General features: G+C 39.9%; 1 protein-coding gene across 1 annotated transcript; it reads right to left on the bottom strand.

Moving 5' to 3' along the window:
* Nucleotides 1-5,796: 5,796 nt before the first annotated feature.
* LOC106094488 (ionotropic receptor 75a-like) lies at nucleotides 5,797-20,185 on the bottom strand. Its single transcript, XM_059360629.1, has 7 exons — nucleotides 20,157-20,185; nucleotides 9,046-9,221; nucleotides 8,633-8,992; nucleotides 8,438-8,574; nucleotides 6,487-7,096; nucleotides 6,153-6,433; nucleotides 5,797-6,092 (listed from the first exon to the last, which is right to left on the bottom strand). The coding sequence occupies exons 1-7, from the start codon at nucleotides 20,179-20,181 to the stop codon at nucleotides 5,873-5,875; spliced, it is 1,809 nt and encodes a 602-aa protein (XP_059216612.1). The 5' UTR covers nucleotides 20,182-20,185; the 3' UTR covers nucleotides 5,797-5,872.
* Between the last annotated feature and the right edge of the window lie 690 nt (nucleotides 20,186-20,875).

The following is a 20,875-nucleotide window of genomic DNA, read 5'->3' as shown; positions in this document are numbered from 1 at the left end:
AACTCGACAAATGCGATCCATGGTGGAGGGTATATAAGATTCGGCCCGGCCGAACTTAGCACGCTTTTACTTGTTATATTTGTAACAATAACAGTTGATAATGAGAAACTAATTAGCGAAACATGAATGATAGAATTTCGATAGTTATGTACGTTCTTTCGTTAAGCTATGACTGAAACCTTAATCCGCCTTACTACTTAACCCTTTTACACAGTCATCGTCCATGCCGTTGTGCTCAAATTGGCCAAGTACACGCGAGAAACGAACGAAGGGCTAGCCCTGTTGGAACCTACTCTATAAACAGATTGTGAAAAGTGAAACCAGAACCCGTGTTCTCTACTTTGGTCGCAGCAAATATAAATTTACTGTGACAGAAACTTGAGCTATAGCTGGCAAAATATCGATGGTACTATCGATATTTAATTTTTTGTCTGAATATCGATTTATATTTTTATATATTCCTATCGATACTAGTTAAATTTTTTGCAAAATTTAACAAAAATAACTAACCACCTTTCGTCATAATCCGCTGAAAATGCATTATTTATGCATAACAGCTATATCGAAATATGGTCCGATTTAGACGGCACGGACACTAAGTGGTCTAGTAAATACAAGTCACTGTTCAATTTTGGTTCAAAATTGGCCTTTTTGTCAGCTATATACAAATAAAGACCGATCTGAATCATATAGGACACGGATGTCGGAACGCCTTACATAAGTGACTGTGTCAAATTTCAGTGAAATCGAATAATAAATGCGCCTTTTATGGGGCCAAGCCCTTAAATCGAGAGATCTGACTATATCCAAATCTGGACCGATCTAGGCCAAATTGCAAAAAAAAAATATTAAAGTGTCTAACACACTTACTGTCCCAAATTTTGGCGAAATAAGACAATATATGCGCCTTTGATGGACCCAAGACCTTAAATCGAGAGATCTGTCTTTATGGCAGCTACATCAAGATGTAGTCCCATATGGCCCATCTTCGAACTTAACCGGACTATGGATAAGAATCTGTGCAAAGTTTCAGCCCAATATCTCTATTTTTAAAGACTGTAGCGTGATTTCAACAGAAAGACGGACGCACAGACGGAATGACGTCGTCTTCCACTTTTACGGCGATCAAGAATATATAGGGTCAGAAATGGATACTTCGACGTGTGGCAAACGGAATCATCCTTGGATAGTGGGTATAACAATCAATAGCGTGCTAAGTCCGACTGGATCGAATCTTATATGCCCTCCACCATGGATCGCATTTGTCAAGTTCTTTTGAATGACTTTGTCAAATATATACGAGCTGTATCAAATTATTGACCGATATAGACCATACCTGGTATGGGTTTTCGAAGCCATAGAAAAATAACACTCCAAAATTTCAGGCAAATTGAGTAATAACTGTGCCCTCCAGATCAGTTTATATCGAAGCTATATCAGGTAATGAACCGATTAAGACCATACTTGCCACAGTTGTTGGAAGACATATGCAAAATTTCAACCAAATTGGATAAAACATGCACCGTATAGAGGCTCAAGAAATTAAATTTGGAGTTCGGTTTATATGGCAGCTATATCAGATTATGGACTTGATTTAGTTCATACCTGGCACAATTGTTGGAGGTCATACCAAAGCGTCATGTGCACTATTTCACCCAAATTGGATAAGAGTGGCGGCCTCTAGAAGCTCAAGAAGTATAATCGGGAGATCGGTTTATGTCTCAGCTATATTAGGATATCATAAATGCGCTTTTGGCAGCCTGAACAAAATTTTGTGGGGCCGAGGGGATTAAGTTTGAAGCCCCACCATTGGGCCCTGAAAATTTGCACATAAATTTGTGATGATATCTTTATCCGTTACCACTGATTTGTTTCTATCCCACTGTACGTCTCGTTGGGTGCTGGAAGAATCAATCTTCTGCAGAATGCGCGATGTCGAAGAGGAGTTGGAGACGGTCGAGCACCTGTTGTATCACTTTCCAGCAAATGCGAGGAGAAGACTCAGATTAATGGGTTAACACCTCTTCCCGAACCTGTATGCCCTACATGCTCTTAGCTCACTTGTTATTCTTGAGTTCGGCTGAATTGGCTACAGGACCATACTCTTGACGGTGATTTCTTTTTTGCTTGTTTTCTTCTTGTCTTCTGCTTTACTTTCGTTTTTATACCCTCCGCCATAGTATGGGGGTATATCGAAATATTCGTCTAAGGCCCCATAAAGTATACAAATTCTTGATCGTCATGACATTCTAAGCCATGTCCGTCCGTGTGTCTGTCGAAAGCACGCTTACCTACGAAGGATTAAAGCAAGGCGCTTGAGATTTTGCACAAATATTTCCTATTAGTGTAGGTCGCTTGGGATTGTAAATGGTCCAAATCGGTCCATGTTTTGATATAGTTGCCATATAAACCGATCTTGGGTCTTGATTTCTTGAGCTTCTAGAGGGCGCAATTATTATCTGATTGGGTTGAAATTTTGCATAAGGTGTTTTGTTACGACTTTCAACATTTGTGCTTAGTATGGTCTAACTCAGTCCATAACCTGATATACTTGCCATATCTCCCGAATTGACTTCTTGAGCCCTTACAAGCCGCAACTTTTGTCCAATTTAACTGAAATTTTGCATATGTCGTATTGGAATGACTTCCAACAACTGTCTTAAGTATGGTCTAAATCAGTCCATATCCTGGTATAGCTTCCATATAAATCGACCTCCTGATTTGACTTCTGGAGTCCTAGACGGCGCAATTATTGTCCAATTTAGCTAAAATTTTGCATATGTCGTTTTGGAATGACTTCCAAAACTGTGCCAAGTATGATACAAATCGTTTCATAACCTGATATAGCTGATATATAAACCGATCTCCCTATTTAACTTTCTAAGCCTACTGAGGGCGCAATTATTATTCAATTTGCCTGAAATTTTCGAGTTAATAATTTTCTATGACTTGTACAGTCTATATCGGTCAATAACTTCCTATTGCTCATATATTGTATTATTGAAAAATTAAATCGAAGAACTTGACAAATGCTATCCATGGTGGAGAATATATAAGATTCGGCCCGGCCGAACTTAGCACGCTTTTACTTACCACCACCGAAGGATCCATTTCCGATCCTATAAAGTATCGTCGTAAATATCTAAGACGATCTAGCCATGTCCGACCGTCTGTCTGTTGAAATCACGCTACAGTCTTTAAAAATACAGATATTAAACTGAAACTTTGGACAGTTTTTTTTTTTGTCCACAGGCAGGTTAAGTTCGAAGAAGAAGGCTATATCGGACGATATCTTTATATTGCTCCCATATATACCGTTCTGCCGATTAGAGGTCTTAGACCTCTAAAAGCCACATTTAGGCCCCTCGAGATCCTTCTTCAATTTGTCCCAAATCGGTCCAGATTTGGATATAGCTACCAAGTAGACAGATCTCTCGATTTAAGATCTTGGGCCCATAAATGGCACATTTATTGTCCTATTTCGCCGAAATATGGGACTCTTCGACATTCTTCTTCGATTTTGCCCAGATCAGTTCAGATTTGGATATAGATGTCATATATACCGATCTCTCGATTTTAAGATTTGGCCCCATAAAAGGCGCATTTATTATCCGATTTTGCTGAAATTTGACGCAGTGACTTATGCTGGGCTTTTCGACATCCGTGTACTATATGATTCAGATCGGTCTATATTTGAATATAGCTGCAAAAAAAAACAATATTTTCTTCTACAAAATTGAACAGTGACTTGTATTTATTAGACCACTCAATGTCCGCGCCGAATTTGATCCAAATCGGACCATATTATGATATAGCTGCTATGTTTGTATAAATGATGTATTTTTCGCCAGATTATGACGAAAGGTAATTTACATATATACCAGAGATGGTGGGTATCAATAGATCGGCCCGGCTAAACTTATGCCTTTTTCACTTGTTTGCTTTGGTGTAAGATCGTCAGTCTTTTGGAACCTTGTATCGTCCTGTGGTGTATGTTTATAGAATTTGTCTACATCTTCTTCTCCTCTACTTTCTTGTAGGCTGAACACAATGGAGCTAAGGTTTCCGAGCGTGCCCGACCAAAATTGCAAATTTTGCCCATGAACATTCCACTAAGAAACAGGGGCAAACTTCTCACATATCAATGAGTGCAGTCCGATTCAAGTTTAAGCTCAATGATAAGGGGCCTCCTTTTTATGGCCGAGTCCGAACGGCGTGCCGCAGTGCGGCACCTCTTTGGAGAGAAGTTTTACATGGCATAGTACCTCGCAAAGGTTGCCAGTATTAGGAGGGGAAAACCACCGCTGAAAATTTCTTCTGGTTGTCTCGCCAGGATTCGAACCCGGGCGTTCAGAGTCATAGTCGGACATGCTAACCTCTATGGTGCCCCCCTCCGAACGTGCCCTCCATCCTAACAAAACCTATGAATCATGCAATTTTAACTTTTAGAGCCCTTGTCAGCTTATTTCTTAACTGACTTTCTCAAAATTATTCAACATTTTGAGAAAGTCAGTTAAGAAATGCCTTTTTTTCTGACTTCTATTATGCGTGGTTGAATCGGTCCAGTGTGCTGAAATAATTTCGCCATTTGTTATTCGTACCAAATTTGACACAAAGTTTTCACTTATCACTGGTGAATTTCTAAGAAATCGGTTCAGATTTAGATATAGCTCCCATATGCATGTAACTCTCGAATTTTACTTTTAAGGTTTCTGCAAACGCATTTATCAACCCATCTTCTCAAAATCTTGCTCACCAATTTTCTATAGGAATCGAAATTTCGCCGACTTAGCCTGCATAGCCAATGTCCCCTCCCAACTTCTCATGAATGAGCTGTTGGTTACAAACTGGGAGAGCTTGGATTGAACAACGGTGATAGCTATGGGAAGGGTGAAAAAGGTCCCATGCTACCAGAAGTCGAGGCCAGGACCTGTTTCCCCTGCAGGGTAATTAGTTCACGGCTAGAGTTAAAGTGTAAGAAATCTCACCTCGCCTGATGGGTTCAAGGCGGAGACGGAAACGGGATCTTGGTAAGTAGTTTAAGTTGTAGAAAAGAATCAACTCAAGAATTGAAGAAAAGTGAGGTAGAAATGAGTGGCGGAATGTTTAGAGTCCCTAACATAGCCTCGAATTCGGTTACCGATCGCAATTATATTCCGGAAAATAAAAGCGCTCGAATAAGCCAAATAAGCCAGAAAAGGGCCCATCCTCGGCAAATGTTCCATTAACCAGACAGCCATTTGCGAGCTACTGAACAAAGAACAGTTGTATGGGTGACCGACCGGTACACTGGTGGTAGAGAACTGCGACTGGGGAAAGAGGGTCGAATGGCTGGCTTTTGACAAGAGGTCATTGAGCGATAAGCCTAATGGGGGCAGCCATGGTATATTGATGAGGTGATGCACTTGCATTGTTTGTGTACGGGTCTGCGGAGGCAGATCTCCATCTTGAGGGTGCAATTTTCTTCCGATCTTGCAAACATATTTCTGAGAGGTTTCTTCAAATACATAAAAAAGGTTCCGACAGGACAAGCTATAAGTTCCACGACACAGCGGGCAAGTGGTTGTCCCACATCGAGTTGATACGTAGGTGGGTGTGGGGGGCATTGCTACTTCTTCTCCTTTTCTAGATTTAACCTAGCCATTCAACATAACCTAGCCTGAAGGTGATGGTATATTAGAATACATATTGCCTTCTAAGAAGTCAAATTGAGAAATTGGACAATATGGTGTTAGAAAAGCTTGCACAAAATACCCTCATCCTTTAAATGAAGCCATCGATACTATGTTCGGACTACATACATTTACATATTATTCTTTGCAACTAAGTGCTTTGTGTAAAGTTCTACTTTTTTGTTTCTTTATAATTTGGTTTAATGTCTTTGTCCCTTTGACTCCCAACGCTTCCATAACATTTCCAACAACAGCAACACAAACGCGAAACCATAACCACAAACCAGCATAAGAAATAGAGGAGCCATATACTCAAGACCCACATTAATGACAAAATTACTGGATAAACAATTCAAGTGGGTTCGTACCCATTGGCGACGATGTTTGGAATGGACACCAGTTTCCAGGATACGCATTATTCTATAAAAAAAAAAATGAGTTGCCACAATATTCCATATTTTTAAGGGAAGCTCAACTTACTTGAGCCTTACAATCTCCTTGTAGCTTGAGTTCTTATGCAAATGGGTGGCCAATAGGGTGTCGGAGCGAAATAGAATCTCATTCAAACCACATATCTCATGGGCATCATATTGGCGCTCAATTAAATTATAGCCTGTGGAAGTTTCAAAAACAAAGACAAATCCTGGTTTGCGGCGCATTTTCTCAATACCCTCATTGGCTGAATACCAAAGGCTTTGAATATCTTTTTTCACCAAAATTTTATTGCGGACAAATTGTTGGACATCAGGATTAGAGGAGAACTGTTGAGGAGGCAAATTGTTAGTTTCAGTTATTTTTCTCAAAGCTGACTTACATTTAAATAGGTGTAGGTGTAGGGCAAAGGTTCCAAACCAACTTCCAAATCTGAATTGGCCAATTGCTCCAAAGTCTTAATTTTTGATTTGACGGGAGAACCCAATAAAGAGGACACCACCACCGATGTATAATAGTTGTACATGATGAATGTTATTAGGGATAGCGAAATAAAAACCACTCTCCCACCCCAGGATCTGGGTATAAGAAAACTACTTTGAGCACAGGCTGAGCCAAAACTAATCAATCCCGCTGTCAGCAGAGATGGCATAAATGACACTACATAATCTTCCAAGCGATGATATTCCACATAGAAAGCCAACCACAAGAAAACTGCAGTCAAGCAAAGTATACATCCAAATAATATCCATACCCGAGTGCTAAAAGGTTCCAGAAACACTCCACCATGCATGCCCGAATTCCTAGGGGTCCTGAACATACACACTGAACGAAAATCACCCGTTGGTGCAATGGCCGAGAGAAAACGAAAACGATTGGCTGTCATAAAAAAGGGCGCTGAGGTCAAATCTGCTGTCTCATTAACCAAAGAGCCCACAATGCCACCGGTATATTCCACATCGGTCCAGCGATCAAAATATTCATAGGTGACGCTGTAAAGTAAATAAAAAGGGCAATAATACAACAAGTAAGGATGGGCTAAAGTCGGGCGAAGCCGATCTTTTGGATACCCTACACCACATTGGATATGCATGCTAAGTCGTGGAATTTAAAATTTGCTTAAATTTGATTTTTTAAGAAGATCGATTGGTAAATGGGTTAACAAAGGCCTTAAAAGTGATAATCGGGACATGCCTATATATGGGAGCTATATCTAAAACTGAACAAATTTCTATGGAATTCATCAGTCATCAGAAGAGTTATAAGAGAAACCTTTTTTTTGAGAAATTTCGTGAAGATCTATTAACAAATAACTGAATAATTGAGTATTAGCCAAATTCGGATGAAAATGTATATCTGAACAGATTTCTATTAAATTCGATAAAAATACTGGGAGTCGTAAGAGAATTCTTGGAGCCAATTTTCGTGTGAGTCGGTTAACAAATGACCAAATTATTGGAATATTAGTCCAAATCGGACGAACATATATATATGGGAGCTACATCTAAATGTGAACCGATTTCTATGAAATTCACCAACAATGTTGCGACTTATAAGAGAACCCCTTGTGCAATATCTCGAGAGAGTCGGCTTACAAATGACGACATAATTGCAATTTTAATCAAAATCGGACGAACATATATATATATATGGGAGCTATTGGGTTGCCCAAAAAGTAATTGCGGATTTTTTTAAAAGAAAGTAAATGCATTTTTAATAAAACTTAGAATGAACTTTAATCAAATATACTTTTTTTAAACTTTTTTTCTAAAGCAAGCTAAAAGTAACAGCTGATAACTGACAGAAGAAAGAATGCAATTACAGAGTCACAAGCTGTGAAAAAATTTGTCAACGCCGACTATATGAAAAATCCGCAATTTCTTTTTGGGCAACCCAATACATATCAATCTCAATGTCGCGACTTATAAGAGAACCCCTTGCGCAAAATCTCGTGAGAATCGGCTTACAAATGACGATATAATTGCAATTTTAATCCAAATCGGACGAACATATATATGGGAACTATATCTTTCAATATCAATGGGCTTCGTCTCTAGGCCCTAGAGAGAATGCTTGTGCCAAATTTGAAGACGATCGGATGAAAATTATGACCAGTACTTTGTACACAAATTAACATGGACAGACAGAAATCGAATCAGAAAGTGAGTCAGAGTCGATCGGTAGACTTATAAATTGGTCTATCTCTCTTCTTACTAGGTGTTACAAACAAATTCACAGTAGTGGTATAGTGTATAAAAAACGCAAACGTGGAGTGCCCAACTATAAAATAGCCTACACCTAGATACATAGAAATTACACAGAAACAGACTTACTTTGTATACAAAGATTCCCTTAAAAGTATTAACACCTGAAATCCCAAACGAGCCAAAGGGTCAATGTGAAAATCCGCTTGTGTCATTAGAAACTTATTAATATCCTCAGGCGAAGCTTTCAAATCAAATCTGGTCACCTAAAAAAAAAAATCTTTTCAAATGTCATTACTCCTTTCATAACTCTTTTCCTTATACCACCACTGCAACCCTCATGGTAACATCCCTCAGAGATTCTCGATTCCCCGACACGCTCCGTTTATGTAAATCCGATAGGTATTTAGATTTGTAGCAACCTTCAGGATGACACCGCACTTCATAGTTGGAGGTTATATTCAATTGACCTCCTATCAATCTGCCATTACTATAAACATCAAAAGCTATAAAGACTTGGGAGTTCTTATCGTTCATTTGCTCTTCCCTGGGCAGCATGTAGGTCATATCCGTGTCCACTGAAAGATTGACTTTTTTAAATGTCTCATAGAAGCGATTCATATTCGAAAAGTGATCGTAGACAAGCCAGTGGTAATGTTGATTGAAGAAATTTATTCGACTGGTCTGCAAGGACTTGAAATCAAAACGAATCCTTTTTTTTGACACAATTGACTTACCTGTTTAATCACACTCTGACTGCCATTGCAATTTAAATCCAAAAAGACAGCAATTTTGGGTTTCTGCAAGCGCAGATAGTCATAGGTTATATCCTGTAAGCTTCCTAGGTCATTTAAGTTTACATATTGAACAAAGATATTTTGATCAATAGCCGCTGAGGAAAATTGATAGAGATCTAAAAATTGAGAGAGAGAGAGAAAATATTAGAAAATAATGGCAATATTCTGAGGCAACAAAAAACCAGTAATGAAAATCACCAATTTCGATGGATCTCGGAGGATGTTTTCAGATGGGTTATTAAACAATCCGTATCGGATTTCGAGCAAATATGTTCAAACTGTAATAACTACGATTGACAAATGACAACATTAATGCAAATTACTCAAAATCTGATTAACATATATGTATGGGAGCCAGGGACGTAGCCAGAGGGCGACTTCGGGCCCGAGCCCCCCAAACTGATTTTGTCTAAAGAAAAAATGTAACATAAATTTAATCTAAACAAAAAATTTAATTTTTTTTAACATTTCTCAACCGATTTGGTTGAAATTTTGCATATAATGTTCTGTTATGACTTTCAACAATTGTGCCAAATACGGTCTAAATCGGTCGAGAACCTGATATAGCTCCCATATAAACTGATCTCCCGGTTTGACGTCTTGAGCCCCTGGAAGCCTCAATTTTTGTCCGATTTGGCTGAAATTTTGCACGTAGTGGTCCGTTATAACTTCCAAAAACTCTGCCAAGTACGGTTTTAATCGGTCAAGGACCTGACCTAGCTTCCATATAAACCGATCTCCCGATTTGACTTCTTCAGCAATTTTTGTCCGATTTGACTCTCTCTGTTATGACTTTCAACAAGTGTGCGAAGTACGTTCCAAATTGATCAAGAACATGATATAGCTTCCATATAAACCGATCTTCCGATTTGACTTATTGATCCCCTAAAAGCCGCGATTTTTATCCGATTTGGCTGAAATTTTGCATATAGTGTTCTGTTATGACTCTCAACAACTGCGCCAAGTACGGTCCAATTCAATAGCATCCATGATGGTGGGTTCCCAAGATTCAGGCCGGCCGAACTTAGCACGTTTTTATACCCTCCACCATTAGATGGGGGGTATACTAATTTCGTCATTCTGATTGTAACTACTCGAAATATTCGTCTGAGACCCCATAAAGTATATATATTCTAGATCGTCGTGAAATTTTATGTCGATCTAGACAGGTCCGTCCGTCTGTCCGTCCGTCTGTCTGTCGAAAGCACGCTAACTTCCGAAGGAGTAAAGCTAGCCGCTTGAAATTTTGCACAAATACTTCTTATTAATGTAGGTCAGTTGGTATTGTAAATGGGCCATATCGGTTCATGTTTTGATATAGCTGCCATATAAACCGATCTTCGGTTTTGAATTCTTGAGCCTCTAGAGTGCGCAATTCTTATCCGAATGGAATGACATTTTGCACGACGTGTTTTGTTATGATATCCAACAACTGTGCCAAGTATGGTCCAAATCGGTTCATAACCTGATATAGCTGCCATATAAACCGATCTTGGGTCTTGACTTCTTGAGCCTCTAGAGTGCGCAATTCTTATCCGATCAGAATGGAATTTTGCACGACGTGTTTTGTTGCGATATCCAACAACCGTGCCAAGTATGGTTCAAATCGGTTCATAACCTTATATAGCTGTCATATAAACCGATCTTGGGTCTTGACTTCTTGAGTCTTTAGAAGACGCAATTCTTATCCGATTTGAATGAATTTTGCACGAAGTATTTTGTTATAATGTCCAATAACTGTGCCTAGTATGGTTCAAATCGGTCCATAACCTTATATAGCTGTCATATAAACCGATCTTGGGTCTTGACTTCTTGAGTCTTTAGAGGGCGCAATTCTTATCCGATTTGAATGAATTTTTGCACGAAATATTTTGTTATAATGTCCAACAACTGTGCCTAGTATGGTACAAATCAGTTCATAACCTGATATAGCCGTCATATAAACAGATCTGGGTATTTGACTTCTTGAGCTTCTAGAGGGCGCAATTCCTATCCGATTTGGCTGAAAATTTGCATGACCTATTTTATTTTTACTTTCAACAGCTGTGTCAAATAAGGTTTAAATCGGTTCATAACCTAATATAGCTGCCATATAAACCGATCTGGGATCTTGACTTCTTGAGCCTCTAGAGGTCGCAATTATTATCCGATTTGCCTGAAATTTTGCACGACGGATTCTCTCATGACCATTAGCATACGTGTTTATTATGGTCTGAATCAGTCAATAGCCCGATACAGCTCCCATAAAAATCGATCTCTCTATTTTACTTCTTGAGCCCACAAAGGGCGCAATTCTTATTCGAATTGGCTGACATTTTACACAGGTCTCCAACATAATATAATTTAATTGTGGTCCAAACCGGACCATATCTTGATATCGCTCTAATAGCAGAGCAAATCTTTTCTTATATCACTTTTTTTTGCCTAAGAAGAGATGCCGGGAAAAGAACTCGACAAATGCGATCCATGGTGGAGGGTATATAAGATTCGGCCCGGCCGAACTTAGCACGCTTTTACTTGTTATTTGTTATTTGTGTTTTTTTTTTTTCATGTGACGAGTACGTCTCTCGCCTTATGCCTGACTCCGTTATCAATGGTACCGGCTGAAACTCCACCTTGTGTCACCCCTGGCGATTAATTCCAACTCGGAACCGCGTTCGCATTACTTCAAGGTAGACCCCATATCATCTTCATTGGGCCTGCGTCCAGACCTACGCATTCATACTCTACGCCGCTGCGTCCAGTTCTACCTTTCTCCTGAGCAGTATCTCATCACAACCTCCCATTTCCCTTCGAGTTCCAGCATCCTCTGGACTATGTTACCAAGCGAAATTTCACCAATCGCTGTTTCCAATTCCCTGAGTCCTTCAACCTATCGCTCGCAATGGAAGAAAGCGTATTCCACATTGTCCGCAACTTTTGGCTCCTCATAAATGCATCTGCTTGAGGAGCATTTGCCCATTCTATATAAGTATTTGCGGAAGTAACCATGCCCTGTCGACAGCTGTGTGACGTAGTAGTTGACGTCGCCGTGCTTCATATCATTCTACGTCGTCGCGTCCAGCTGGTCCGATTTGCATTCGTCCACCTTTGTTGCCATCTCTCGATAGTCTCCTCTCGTATGATCCCTTCGAATCTCACCCTGTCCTCTCTGGGTATTGCACTTCGCAGTGTAGAGTGAAGCCCTTTTAATAGCAATTCCGGCTATTACAAGGGCTGCGGGCTCCGCCACTGTTCGATACCGAGAGCAGGGATTTCACTCGACATGCAGCAGTGTCTGGCCCCATATTTCACACCCATAAAGGAGAATGCTATTGCATATTTCCATCAAGAGTCTGCGGCTGCTCGGGAGAAGCTCACTTATGTTTTCCATCAGTCGACTTAGTTGCGCCGTTATCCTCGCTCCACATAGGTCAGCTTTGTATCTTGTCGGATTCCAAGATATTTGACTGATCTCTTCTTCACCAGTATGTCGTCGTATCCAATCCCATGGAGTAGTAACTTCGTCTTCTGCACGCCAAGTTGCAAGCCGTGGGAGTCTAGCCAGTCTTTTACCCTTAGCATCACCTGTCGTAGTTTGTGCTCTGCATCTTCCGCGTCTCTTGCCGTGATGACTGCAATAATGTCGTCAGCATATCCTACTAGAAAGGTTCCGTCCATCATAACTGGCATTCCAAAGTTCCGGCCCAAGTATGGATGCTTGCGTCGCTCCTGATGTAACCTTATATTCACTCGTTCCATCTTGAGAGTTATAGATAAGTACCCTGTCACGCAAGTTTCGGATGAGTATTATGGTGATTTCGATTATGCAAAAAAGTGAAAATTTTTTCGATATGTAATATGAAATATTGTGTTCGGTTGTCCAAAAAAATTTAACTTCACCGCCGTGTGTAGTATTCGTTTGTAATGGTCTTACCTACAGAGAGTGGAAAAATGCTGCATTTCTTACACCGTGTCAAATCTTTGGTGGAGAATGTCGCACTTAAAATCAGCGGCTATCATTTTATAATCCCACCACCACCATGGATGGGGGTATACTAATCCATTCATCCGAACGGGTAAAGCTAGCCCCTTGAAATTCAAATGGGCCATATCGCTTCAGATTTGGATATAGCTCCCATATAAACCAATCTCCCGATTTCACTTCTTGAGCCCATGGAAGCCACAATTTTTGTCCGATTTGGCTGAAATTTTGTACATGGTGTTCCGTTCTGACTCCCAACAACTATGGTAAGTACGGTTCAAATCGGTCAAGAACATGATATGGCTCCCATATAAACCGATCTTCCGATTTGACTTCTTGAGCCCCTGGAAGCCTCAACTTTCATCCGATTTGGCTGACATCCAAATTTCTGTTTTTGAGTTCCAGACAACCAAATTTCTGTTATTGAGATATAATATATCGGTTCAGATTTAGATATAGCTCCTATATAAACCGATCTCCCGATTTGACTTCTTGAGCCCTTACAAGAATTTTTCCCGATCTGGCATGTGGTGTTCCGTTATGACTTCTAACAACTGTGCCAAGTGCGGATTTGACTTCTTGAGCTCTTAAAAGCCACAATTTTTTTTGATTTCTATGAAATTGAGCATGTGGTGTTTCGTTATGACGGTACGGTCTAAATCGGTCCATAACTTGATATAGCTTCTATGTAAACCATTTGTATAAATTTTTAGCAGAATTAATGGTGACGGGTTCCTAAGGTTCGGCTTGGCCGAACTTAGCACGCATTTGCTTGTTAAATAATTGATAGCGAAGAAAAGTGGATATTAATGAACTTGATTATATCAAGCCGCACCTACTGTCAAAAGGTAAGTCGTTGGCCCTTGCAAATGGGTCATTCAGTCCAGATTGATGTAAGTTAATTATACTAAACAATTTTAAAATACGTAATAATTGTGTCGTACTATGTTTCTGAGTACGGACTTTCAAACTGTTCGAAGACTGAGCTTATTCAAATAACGGGTGCAAGTTTTTAACACACGCTCTGACGGAGAACATCGGCAAGTACAATATTCATATCTGGATACCTGGTATCACTTTATCTGCCTTTCGACTCTCCAACACCGCCACCTACGTCGGAGTTCCAACGGCTGGTGAGGAAAGCAAAACAGTCAGGAAACGAGACACTAATAGGGTGCGATGCGAACTCTCACCACAACCCGTGGGGTAGTTCCAAGCTAATAAGCGGGGCCAAAACCCTGGAAAAATTCTTGAATACTAGCGTTGGCCTCCAACAATATAGAATAACCTGAAAAATTTTCAAATATTGAATTCAGTTATAGTGGCGCCCGAGCAGGGATATTGAGTAGTGAAGCAAACGACCGTAAGACCGAACGAATGTAGTGACAGTAGTGTGAGCAGGGACGTGAGTAGGGCGAGCAAAACTTCAAAAGTTGAATTTCAGTCAAATTCAGTCACAGTGGCGCCCGAGCAGGAATGTGAGTAGAAAAACGAATCGTCTAAAATGACGATTGTTACGTGAACATACGAGAAACATTGTCATGCAGCTTCCCGGTAACGATAGGGACCTTATAACACTTAATATTGGTAACATCGCTACCTCTGTGTGTAGAATTAGGGAGGAAATTTTAGATATGACAATATTTTCATGGAGCATTCCTTCCCTGACTATCGCTACATTAGGTTTAGAATAGCACAGCCAGCGCCAAAACCGATAAGCTTCCGTAATAAGTTGAAAACCAACTGGCCTAAACTCGGAAGACTACTAAAAAGATGACTTGGGCGAGATAATTTAGATTGTCCAAGCGTAGAAGGCATTGACGACTATGTCAACAGGAGTACGACTGCACTAGTGGGATCTATAGAAGATGTTTGCCCTGGATGACCGGGGAGATTCACAACATTGGCAAAGAGGTCCGCGGACTTTATAAGTAGTAGTATATTAGGAAGTGTATTACACACGACTCAAGGAATACGATAAGATTACCAGAGCGGCAAAACGGAAGCTTCTCTGCGACCAGGTAGAAAGCGTTAATAAAGCCGCCAAGATGAAAAAGCTTCTCTCAAAAATCCATGTCCAAACTGAAACGTTAGTAGACGACAAGGGAGTGAGAGCGAAGACAACGGAGGAAAAGTTGAGGCTATTGATGAAAACGCATTTTCCACAGGATACGACTCACATAAAAAACACCAGAATACGGAGTAATGATGTTGATCGAAAGCTTATCATTACAGAAATTATGGTGAAGGAATCCTCGAGTAGCTTTAAACCATTTACGTCACCCGTACCTGATGGAACATTTCCGGCGTTACTACCCGGCCAATATTTTCACAGCGTGCCTGGGATTTGCATATACGCCGAAAGCCTGGCAGGAGGCAAGGATGGTATTTATACCCAATCTCGGCAAGGCAAGTTTTGCGACACCGAAGGGCTACAGGCCTATAAGCCTTACCGCCTTTATACTCAATACCATGGAACGCATTGTGGATACCTTGTTAAGAGTAGGACATCAAGCGAACTGCTTTATTATAAACAGCATGCCTATCTCAAGGGAAGGTCGGTGGAGACTGCCCTGCACGAGGTTGTGCATAAAATAGAAGATTCCTTCGATGCCAAAACGTACACATTGGCGGTTTGCATTGACATATGGGGGGCGTTTAATAATGTGCTGTCCGACACATTGATACAATCCTCAGACCAATACCGGATGGACCGGCTCCTTAGAGACTGGATCAAGCATATGCTAAGGAACAGGTGGATAAACTGCGGGTCCCATGACATAAATATAAGGGAGACTCCTATGGGTGACCACCACAAATGATCTATTACGGATGCTAACTAAGGAGGGATTTGAACCAGTATGTTACGCAGACGATATTGTAATACTTCTTAAAGGTAAGCATCCGAACCAGCTATACAGAAGTGCCGAAGAGGTCTTGCATATGGCATATGACTGAGTTAGATCCAGAGGTGATGAGGAAGACGAAGGTGGGCCAATTAAACACACTAAGTTTCCTCAATAAGACTATTTCGATATCTGACAAGATCAAATACTTAGGTATGATCTTGGATAGGAAACTGAATTGAAAGTGTCACATTCAGGAGCGTACTGACAAGGCTCACAGATTTTGGGCACTATGTAGATGGCGAAATGGGGCCTGAATCCGAGGATAGTCCACTGGCACTACAGGAGAGTGATTAGACCCATACTTACTTAAGCCTCAGTAGTTTGGTGGACTGCTATGGGGAAAAAGTGCAACGTTACGACCATACTACAAGTTCAGAGAACATGTTGTCTTGACCGATCTCTTGAGCCACTGACTTCTTGAGCCACTGGAAGTCGCAGTTTTTGTAATATTAGGCTAACATTTTGCACGCGATGTTTTGTTAAGACTTACAACAACCAAATGCCAAATACGACCAAAATCAGTGTATAACCTGATATAGCTCCCATGTTAACCGGTCTCCCGATCATCCTTGTTCGGTTCCTAGAAGCTTTAAATTTTGTTGGTTTGACAGAAGATTGGTATGTAGAATAAAATTATGTCCTAGAACTTAATTTATTTTGTATAAATTTTTAGCAAAATCCATGGTGGTGGGTTCCCAAGATTCGGTTCGGCCGAATTTGGCACGCTTTTACTTCGTTTCGTTCACAAACCTTTGAAGCCAAGATGCAACCATGAACCCTAGAAGATTAGATTACAAATATTTTTTTAAAAACAAGTAAAGAGGTGTTAAGTTCGGCCGGGCCGAACTTTGAATACCCACCACCTCGGGTATATATGTAAATCACCTTTCATCAAAACCTGGTGAAAATTGCATACCTTATGTCCCATAGCAGTTATAACAAAATATGTTCCGATTTGGACCAAATACAAATAAGTGCAAGTCATTGTTCAACTATGTATAACAAAATATTGTTTTTTTTAGTAGCTATAGATAAAAACTAGCTGACCCGGGCCCGCTCCGCTGCGCCTTATTTTACTTTATATGGAGCAAAATTTTCGTTGGAATATTTATTTTCGACAATTAAAGAGCTTTTTGTGAAATCTCATGCTATGAAAATAGTATATCGCTCGACTAACAGTTTAACAATAAAAGTGCCTTTATCTGAATTCCATATGATCTTTATTGGTATACGAATTTAAGTTTGGATGTAAGGTGTACTCCATTCTTAAAATACTTTATTTCAGCCCGATATTCTCATGATATCTGATTTAGGGGTGTTTTCGGGGGTGAGGTGGTCCCCCAGACACTTGGTCCTGACAAGATATTAGCATCGTGCTCTTCTCTCAAATACCATTTATTTAAATCCATATTTGAGAGGAGTTTACAGGATGAAGCGTCCCCCAAACACATGGCCACAAAATTGATTATCAAATTCGTTTTCTAATCTCAAATACCTTTCATTTGGGCCACATATTGGCATGGTCGAAAAATTTTTACCCTTTGGGGGGTGTTTTGGGGAAGGGGTGATACCCTAAATATATGGTCCTACATTTGGATATCTAATTCGTATTCTACTCCCAAATAACTTTATTTGAGCCCCATATTGCGTGGTCAGTAAAAAATTGCTGTTTGTGCGGTATTTTGGGGTATCCCGAAAGTGGGTATCAATTCTTGCTCAGCCCCCAATACCTTTCATTTAAGCCCTACATTGACATGGTCGGTAAATATGGCCGATTTAGGAGTGTTTTGCGGAAGGTGGGTGATCCCTCGAACACAAAGTCCTAAGAATATATCAGCAACGTCCTATATTCTCATATAACTATATATCATTTATTTGAACCCCATATTGCCATTGGCCTTAAAATAGGATATCAAATTCGTTTTCTACTCTCAAATAGCATACATTTAAATTCCTTATTGTAAAAGCCAACAAATATTTCTGGTTTGGGGTATGGGCCCTAAAATCTATGAATATCGAGCTCCACTGTCTTGAGGACCCAAATTGTCTTGGTAAGCAAATACGTCCCATTTGGGATTGTTATGGCGGTGGGACGTCCCCTAGACTGTTGAGTTGTTGAAAATATATATCGGATTCGTGTTCCACTTTAAAAACCCTCTTATTTGAGCCTCATATTGGGTGGTGTTGTGGGGGTGGCGTGGCCCCATAGACACTTTTCCCCAATATTGATATCAAAGTCGTGCTTTACTCCCAAAGACCTTTCATTTGAGCCCCATATTGCTAGGGTCTTAAATTTATCCCCTTTAGGAGATGTTTTTGGTGAGAGGCGGCCCCCAAACACCTGGTCCCATACTTGGATATCAGTTTCGTATTCTACATTTAAATACCTTTTATTTAAGCCCCATATTCCCATGGTCAGTAAATAAATCCAGTGTGGGGGGTGTTTTGGGGAAGGGGTCCACCCCCCAGAAACCCCCCAGATCCCACATTTGGATGTCATATTCGTATTCTACTCGCAAATACCTTTCATTTGAGTCCCATATTGCCATGATCGGTATAAGTCCGATTTAGGGGTGTTTTGGGGGTTGGGTGTTGTTGTGGGAGTGGTGTGGCCTCATAAACACTTTTCCCGAATATTGATATCAGATTTGTGCTTTACTCCCAAATACCTTTCATTCGAGCCCCATGTGGATATGGTCGTAAATGTGTCCCCTTTGGGGGATGTTTTTGGGGAGAGACGGCCCCCCAAACCCTTGGTCTCATATTTGGATATCAGATTTTAATTGAGCACTCAAATACCTTTTATGTAAGCCCCACATTCCGATGGTCAGTAAATAAGTCCTGTTTGGGGAAGGGGTGGACCCCCAGAAATGTGGTCCCACATTTGGATATCAGAATCGTATTCTACTCGTTAATACCTTTCATTTGAGTCCCATATTGCTATAGTCGGTAAATATATTCGATTAAGGGGTGTTTTGGGGCTTGGGGTGGCCCCCCTGACACTTGGTCCGACATTTGGATATCAGATACGTTTTGTTATCCTAAATACCTTTCATTTGAGTCCTATATTGTCGTGATTGGTGTAAATATATGTTTGGTAGGTTTTAGGGTGGGGCGGTCCCCTAGGTACCCCATCCGAAATTTGGATACAACATTTTTATTTTTAGGGTACTATATGAGAGCACACAAAATTTCGCTTAAATCGCACCACCCATCTCCGAGATCAGGCGTTTCTGAAAATTATACATATATATACATATATATATATATATATTTATATATATGAGAGCTACATCTAAATCTGAACTCATTAAATACTAAACTACTAAATTTCATGAGAACCGGTTAACAAATGACCATTTTATTGCATTATTACTCCAAATCGGACGAACATATATATGGGAGCTATATCCAAATCTGAACCGATTTTTTTCCAATTTTAATAGGCTTCAGGTCGAAAAACATGCCTGTACCAGATTTGAAGATGATCGGATGAAAATTGCAAGCTGTTGCTAATACACAAAGTAACATGGGCAGACGGACAGACAGCCAGACAGACGGACAAAGCTAAATCGAATTAGAAAGTGATTCTGAGTCGATCGGTATATTTACAAAGGGTCTATCTCTCTTATAATACCCTGTACCACAGTAGTGATTGATTTTTATACCCACCACCATAGGATGGAGGCATTCTAATCTAGTCATTCCGTTTGTAACACCTGGAAATATCGTCTAGACATTCTGAGTCCGATTTGGCTTAAAATTTGCATATAGTAATCCGTTGTGACTTCCAACAACTGTGCCTAGTACGGTTCAATTTGGTCAATTTTTGTCCGATTTGGCTGAAATTTTGCATGTAGTTATCCGTTATGATTTCCAACAACTGTCCCTAGTACGCTTCAATTTGGTCTTTAACCTGATATAGCTCCCATATGAACCGATCTCCCGATTTGACAGCTTGAGCCTTTACTAGCCGCGATTTTCATCCAATTTGATTGAAATTTTGCATATAGTGTGATCATATGACTCGGTGAAGTCCAAAGTACGGTCCAATTCGGTCTATAACTATATATAGCTCCCATATTTTAGCAGAATCCACGGTGGTGAGTTCCCAAGATTCTGCCCGGCCGAACATACCACGCTTTTACTTGTTTTTATTATTACTATTTTTTACTCACATTTATGGGACCAACAATGAAACATCACAACTTGGTATAATCTTACATCCAAAAAATTATATAAAATCATATTATATAAGTGCCACATTTTGCTTCATTTACCAAACCACTGCACTGTTAATCGTTAAAGCTCCAAAAATGTTTTGATATTCATTTCAACAAGCCATTGGTATTTATAGCACATAGGTTTTTCCAAAAAAAAAAAAAACATCTTACAAAAATCTATACTGCCCATTAATAACATTTACTATTCAAGCTAATTTTCTTAGTGACAAATGCATTAGAGTCGTCATGATGATGTTACCGATGACAACATAATTGCCCTCATATCCTCAAACTACCTGTAGAATATCATAAAAATTTATTTTGCCTCATTCTATGGACCCATAATGTCACCATAGACTAAGTATGCCAAAAAAAAAAACAACGACAGCATGATGATGAGGAAAGATTTGACAGACAATTTGGCATTTATAAATGCCTTTGTAGCTACTAAATTGTCAAAGCGAATTGTCCTTATAAAATATGTATGATGAATAGCTGACTTAATTGTCCATAAAGCTCTTTGTTTTGTTTGCAGCCGGTAGCAACAAGTGTCTATACGTATTGCATACTTTAAGGAGGTCATCCTAAACACCTGCATACATACATACACGGATAATCATATGTTGTCCAAAGAGTCTGCGCTATGGTAAGCAAGAATTTCCCGCCAATTTTTT

The sequence above is a fragment of the Stomoxys calcitrans genome, chromosome 1, assembly GCF_963082655.1.
Source record: "Stomoxys calcitrans chromosome 1, idStoCalc2.1, whole genome shotgun sequence".
NCBI classification, from domain to species: domain Eukaryota; kingdom Metazoa; phylum Arthropoda; class Insecta; order Diptera; family Muscidae; genus Stomoxys; species Stomoxys calcitrans.
This window is presented reverse-complemented; position numbering and strand designations above follow the sequence as displayed.

What these genes read in the sequence shown, in the direction of transcription:
- LOC106094488 (XM_059360629.1), bottom strand. Translation starts at nt 20,181, where the DNA reads ATGTTTCATTGTTGGTCCCATAAAT. An exon ending in TCATTGTTGGTCCCATAAAT is followed by an intron (nt 9,222 to 20,156) that starts GTGAGTAAAAAA and finishes CTCAATTTTTAG; the next exon opens with ATCTCTATCAATTTTCCTCA. An exon ending in CCATGAGGGTTGCAGTGGTG is followed by an intron (nt 8,575 to 8,632) that starts GTATAAGGAAAA and finishes TTTTTTTTTTAG; the next exon opens with GTGACCAGATTTGATTTGAA.